Raw genomic sequence first — 6,469 nt, 5'->3', positions numbered from 1 at the left:
AGTCAACCTCAGGATTATTTAAAATTTACAATACATACTGATCTTGTAATATCTGTATCTGACCGCTCATACAGTCATAAAATCTTTTGTAAGACAATGCTAGCCAAAGCTCAGGTGCACAGGTCCGCTGTGTGGCTCCACACTTGGCTCTGCTCACTCACAAGCCTTTGGTCAGAATCCATTTAAAACGCACAAACAGGCTGATAATTGTCAACTAAGTTAAATAAGGCACTGAAACAGTCAACCAAAACAGGACACATTTAAAACTTGTTTCAAAGGGAATAAAGTGATGTAGTGTAGGTCCTTGTATCAAGCTGAGTGTAGTTACATTGTAATCGTGGAAAAAAAAAAATCTAATATTAACAATAATAATGATTAGTGTGATCCTACACAGGCACTGCCATGAGAAAGGGTATATCTTCTGTCTCTGTTCTGACAATGAGGAGAAAGTCCTGTGTTCACCACAAAGCATTTTGTTCCTAGGGCACCCTGGACAGGTTGCCAGTCTATCACAGGGCTCATGTGGAAGCCACAGTGCTGATGTAGCTGTTGTGTATCATAACTCCAGTGTTGCATAGTTCTCATTGAGCTATCGAACGACAAACCTAGAAAAATCTGACTGCTTTCTGGCCTTGCAAAATGAATTACTGCTTTCTGACTATTGGCTTTTAGTATCACTGTGTTAACAAAATTAGCTGTTGTGTCTCTGGCTGCAGTAAAGTACAAACATCCTGGGATTCAAGTAGCTGCCAAAATTTTGGCCAGGGTAACATGTTTAAGGCAAGATTAAGTAAAACGTCACTGGACAACAGATTGCACATGCTGGGTTCAGTCTTCACAGGGGTCTGATCCTTTTGACAAATCTATTTGGAACTAGTGTTGAACAGGTCAGTCAATTCATCTTTTGGTTAATCACCAAAAACACTTTAAATATGTATCATAGTTCATTATGTTTTGAAGGTATTTAAAAGTAAATTACCTAAGATTTTGGCCAACAAACACCAAAAGCCAACAGTGAAGGAAGGAGCTCTAGTTACACCCAGCAGTCATAAGTTAGTTCTTAAAAGATCAAAAACAAACATTTCTGCTGCTCTGGTGGAGATGTGCTGCCACCGCCACAATATTGTGACCACTTACTCATATCAGATTTCGTAGTTAAAAGTACGTTTTGTTTGAGTTCCGCAGGCTGAAAGGCTTGTAGTTAAGGTTTTTCAGCCTTGGGAGCAAAGTGAGTGAAAGACCTGTGCAGAGACATGCACTCATTGTGTGTGCAGTCCCAAAAGAAAAAGAAACCAGTGCTTTACCCATTTATATCCTGAACCATACTTGTATAAAAAGGGTGGAGTGGAAGTGGAAGGCTGCAGTTTTACTGTTGTATTCATCCCTCGTCTCCACAGTAATAATTCCTACGTGCACCTGCAGGATGCCCTCAATGACATGATTCCTCTAATTAGGACCTAAAGACGATGGCGGTGGGCATACTGCACTTTCACAGGCTGCTGTCCTGATTGGATGACTCGGAGGTGAGCTTCCTCTGCCGCGGTGATGTGGAGGAGGCCAGTTTGGTTGGGGAGGGGGAGGCATTTGAGGAAGAGTCGCTGCCACCACCTTCAGAGCTGGAGGGCAGAGAGGAGAGGTAAGGAACTGGGGGAGCCCGTTTCCTCCCTAGAAAACCTCCTTCTAGCACTCCCCTCTTCTTCACACCTCCCTCTGCCTTCACCCCTTCTCCCCCAGATCCCACACCCTCTCCCTCCTCAGGTGGATGCACCTTTCGTCTAACATCACCCCCAGGTATCGGGCTGTCTGGAGGTTGCCGTGGAGTTTCTTGACTGCCTTCTGTCTTCGCCCCAGAAACACCAGCCGCAGCAAAAGCTCCGACATTTGCATCAATGGTCCGACAAGCCCAGCGGTCCATAGCAGAGGCCCTCCTCTCACTGTCCTCGGGACCAAAGTCACAGAGTGAACGGCGGGCATCGGGGATCTGGCCAGGGCCCGGGGTGGATATTTGACCTGCACTGTCCAGGAGACCTCGACTCAGGCTGAAGCTCTGAAAGTCTCTGTGGGATGAAAGATGGATGGAGGTCAGTTATAGGTGGATAGATGCATAAATAGACACAATGACAACAACAACAGCTCAGCAATGGAGGTGAATAGAATTTTGCCGTGCCTACAAAATTGAAAAATGGCATTTAAAATTTTGACAGCAATCTGTATTTCCCTGTTACTCTGGATAACCCACAAAAGACGTTCTGACCTGTTCATATAGTGATTATGTTGTTGCTAAAAGTACTCATGCTGTAAACATACAGTACGTCCACTCCTATTATCCATGAACCTGCTGAAAGCAATAACATACATTGGGGACATCAAAAAAATGATGTGCATGGCTCGGTGCCATTAGGGTTGAGTGAAAAAGGTTTTCTGTAATTTGGTGAACAGACACTTTAATGCACAGCGGGACAATGTCATTTCACCGGTAGGTGTGGAAAGACTCAGTTCGTCGAGCGCGGGCCAGCAGGGGGCTCTCTCTGTAGGGTCGCACAGCTCCATAAGTCGCCTGGCTCTCAGGTATGGGCTCCTGGGCCTGCAGCTGCAGACTGAAAGAGAGATGGTTCCTCATTGTAATTAGTAGCCATGAAGCTCAAAGATAAACAGTTCCTTATTTTAGACATGTTTACATTACCCACTGAAGTGACTCAAATCGAGGTTTTTTTCCCCTCCAAGTGACTGTGATCTGATCTTTTTGCTTTTTGTGGATGTGTGAACACGTATCAGAATTTTTACTCTATGTACAGACAGGATAACTATGCCAGGTAGAGTGTTGGAGGCAGCTGTTTGCTTCCCTTTGTGTGTTTGTCTTTAATGTGGTGTGTGTCGACCGTCTCTCTAACCTCGAGCAGGACTCTCGCAGGCGTGTATGGTGCAGCACAGAAGGGGCAGGGCTAATATTTGGTGTAGCACAGCGGGAGGTGCTCAGGTCACACTGGTCTAACAGCTGCAGCAGCTCCTCCTCTGTAGGCCCACCTACATCTGCCATACACAGGGGAAGCTTCAGGATGCACAGTTTTTCATCAAGAGAAACGATTACATTTAATCTTAGAAATGACAGTCTGCTGTATATACTGCTTTACATATAAGATGAGTGACACACTTAAGTATAGCCACACGTCCTTTCTTCCATATACATATGTTCTTCATCTCCTCTCCCATGAATACATAAGTGTTTCCATGCAAACATTTGTCTTCCTCACCTGCTTTCTTCCTCTCCTCTCCTTTGTTAGCAATGTCCATCGCTGTAGTCAGGTCCCACATTTGGATGCTGCCGTTGCCGTGACCAGTGAACAGATAGCGCCGAGGTCGTGACCCCATCCGACTAGAGCCCTCACACTCCCGTACCATGAAGCAAGAGATGGTGGTGCCGTCAACCGACTGCACTTCACAGATCCTGACACACACTCACACACGTTAACATGGAGCATGCAAATGCAAAAACTCAAGAAGCAAGCATCAAAACAGAAGTACCAACAGTTTGAACTGGTAAAGGAGGCATCTCTCTCTCTCTCTCTCACACACACACACACACACACACACACACACACCCTTTGTCCCAGTTTGCTACTGTAATAGACAAAGTCAGAGAAAAGTCATCGTACCTTTTTCCAGTCGATGAGAGTCTCACAAACAGTTTGTTGGTGATAGGGATGACTTTCTGGATGAAAACCTGCTGATCGTCTCTCTCTCCGAATGGACCTGAGAGCAATAAAACACACCACCCCAGCTTGGCATCATGCATACAGAACCAACAAGACCACCACGAAATACTGGTAAAACACATTCAGTGGTTCACAAACCTAGGATGCTTGAACGTTTTGAAATTGAAATTTGTACTTGATTTATCTTTTCTCTCCACTTTTGTTCCTCTTTAAGGAAGTGTACCTGCTCTTTGAACACGGTACATTAAAGATCTGGTTGCAGTTTGATCCTGGTGGTCAGTATTTAGAGTGAAAAAGTGCTCATCACCTTTCCTTCTCATCTTCCCACCTATATCATTCCCAGAGCAGTAGCTCCCGTGGCTCTCTATCTCCTCCAGGGACAGTATTTTGAAAGAAGCCAGAGGGGTAGACCCTGGCTGGGTGGAGATCATCCCTCTGAACCGGGTCACTGTCCACGTCCGAACATGGTTGTTGTCCGCACACACTGACACACACAGAAAAACACAAACAACCGCACAGGATTTCAATCACAATAGACACATAACAGAGAACACAAGCTGAACAAGAGGCGTTTAGTGCCAACAGTTGTCTCGTATAATTCTCCGCTACTTGTTATCTCACTCACCCCTCCGTCAGCAGGGAGACTGTAAAATGTTTATACCATCCTCACCTGATACCAAATGTTTCTCAGACAGCATGATCTTTGTCACCGGGCTCCTGTGGACAGTGAACGTCTGAAAGAGCTGTGGGCCCGATCCCACCGTCTCTGGATGTTGCACGATCACTCTCACTGCGCCACTGCTAGTCCCATAGGCTATCTCTATCCAGTTCCCACTCACACCTGAGAGCAGAGAGAGGGCGAGGTAGATGGAGCTACACAAATACACATAGACAGAATGTCAGGTCAGTAACTGAGGTTCATGTTACACCCAGAGCTGTCTGCTCTGTCTAGACCCAGGCAGGTGAAATGGAGAGAGGGGAAGAAGAGGAGCTGAAATAATATGAGAAGATATACAGGTATATGCAAAACGTTCATTGTTCTAAATTAAAAGATCAACAGCTGGGTGAAAAACTTCTGTTCTTACTGGTTTTAGGTGTGAGGTAGACAGACAGTGCAGTGATGGCATCATTTGAAGGGTCATGATAAAGCTCTGTCACCAGAAGATCGTTGTCCTTCATCCTCAGTGGAAACTTTTGCATGTCTGAAAATGACGGTCAAATGTTAATCCATTTAGGTTGGGGTAGAAATCTAGGTCCAGTGTCAGTCTAGACCCTGAACCCTTTTCTTGAAACATGGGCTTCCATTCAACTTCACAAACAGCCAATAAGATGCATGACCGGTAGTTTTGTGAATGTGTGTCACCATGTGATTACCTATGTAGTAGATGGAGCCATTGTTGCAGCCCAGCAGCAGAAAGGATCCTGCTGTGTCACAGCTGGTGATAGGAACCACATCTTGAACCTAATGCATACACAAAAAGGTGCACAATGAATCCAAGCATTCGGTATACAAAAACATTCCCCCTTTCTCTCTCCACCTCTTCCTGTCTCACCCAAACACTCACACAGATGCCCTCCTACCTGCCAGTGCTGTGTGACAGCGTTCCACACCCCCACCTTCCCCGTATGGCTCGTAGCCACCAGCTGGTTCCCAATGAAGAAGAGATCATCAACGGGTACACCGAGACTGAACACACCTGGGGTGGTGGGGAGAGAAAAAGTGGTATACTGTAAGCTGCCGGGACTGAAGGTGGAGTCACACAAATGGCAGGAGGTTGAAGGAATCATAAATCAATATGGTGGCGGGCATATACTACAAATTTCAAAATTTTGAGACTCTCAAGAGTTTGAGTATAGGTGAGTTAACCTTGTCATTTCATTGTCACCTGAACTGAGGAATAATCCTTTGAAATGGCCAACTTCTCTACAGTGTGTTAATGTTGTCTGACCAATTTCTTGAGTTCCTCTGTCTGAGCTACACTGATGTGAACCCACCTATCTCATTACCACTGCCTCCATCCTGGATGCTCCACAGGATGATGCTGCTTCCAGAGGCAGCGGCCACCATCTTGTCCTTGTCTCCGTGCGGGCCACCCACCACCTTGGCATTAAGCGCGATGCGTTCGATGGTCCAGTCAAGGTATGGGGAGGAAAACACCTGCTGCCATCCAGAAGATTCCTTTATCCTGTGGTGAGACCACACAGGCATTTATCTCTGCTTTCATTCTTATTCCAAGGAATAGATGACATATGAGGTTTCATGGTTTAATGTAAGGTCATCAGACTTTCATCCTACCCCAACGTGGGGAGAATGGAAAAAGTCTGTGTCCAAGCTTTTACAAGGATGTGAACCATTAGTGTTGCAGACTCGCCCTGATGTAGACCTACACGATGAAACACCTTAGCAGCTATTTGGACTTCTACTACATTTGTCCTGAATCAGTGTCACTTAGATTTTATCTTTACCTCATACTGACTTTCCTAACTTATCTTATTATACGTGGCTAAATTTTGATTTGATTTGATTTTATTTATTCTTTCAAGCATGTAAAAACAGTTGATATGACAACACACATACACATAATGCAATATCAATTTGCTTATACCTAGTACATGCTTGAATGGAGTAGGAAGAAGTCAGACTTATCCAGTCCTACCCCATGACATCATCTTACCATCATTGGTTTGCAAGCAATAAATGATTCACTTCTATTCTCTTCTACACCACACAAGTAATATATTAAAGAATTATTACA

The 6,469-nt window shown here is 45.0% G+C and overlaps 1 protein-coding gene across 2 annotated transcripts in view; it reads right to left on the bottom strand.

Annotated features, from left to right (window-relative positions):
• Window positions 1–6: 6 nt before the first annotated feature.
• Window positions 7–6,469, bottom strand: part of kctd3 (potassium channel tetramerization domain containing 3) — a 15,018-nt gene continuing 8,555 nt past the window's right edge. For both annotated transcript variants that reach the window (XM_020589812.1, XM_020589811.1), the window contains 11 exons: window positions 5,709–5,899; window positions 5,295–5,410; window positions 5,088–5,175; window positions 4,799–4,915; window positions 4,384–4,554; window positions 4,042–4,197; window positions 3,654–3,750; window positions 3,252–3,445; window positions 2,892–3,030; window positions 2,475–2,597; window positions 7–2,057 (listed from right to left, as the gene is read on the bottom strand). In XM_020589812.1, coding sequence (XP_020445468.1) covers window positions 1,490–2,057; window positions 2,475–2,597; window positions 2,892–3,030; window positions 3,252–3,445; window positions 3,654–3,750; window positions 4,042–4,197; window positions 4,384–4,554; window positions 4,799–4,915; window positions 5,088–5,175; window positions 5,295–5,410; window positions 5,709–5,899 — 1,960 coding nt within the window. In that variant the 3' untranslated portion in view covers window positions 7–1,489. The remainder of the gene's footprint in view (window positions 2,058–2,474; window positions 2,598–2,891; window positions 3,031–3,251; window positions 3,446–3,653; window positions 3,751–4,041; window positions 4,198–4,383; window positions 4,555–4,798; window positions 4,916–5,087; window positions 5,176–5,294; window positions 5,411–5,708; window positions 5,900–6,469) is intronic.

This window comes from Monopterus albus, unplaced genomic scaffold (genome assembly GCF_001952655.1).
Source record: "Monopterus albus unplaced genomic scaffold, M_albus_1.0 scaffold10.1, whole genome shotgun sequence".
NCBI lineage: Eukaryota > Metazoa > Chordata > Actinopteri > Synbranchiformes > Synbranchidae > Monopterus > Monopterus albus.
Note: the sequence above shows the minus strand (reverse complement) of the source record. Positions and strands in the feature narration are given on the sequence as shown.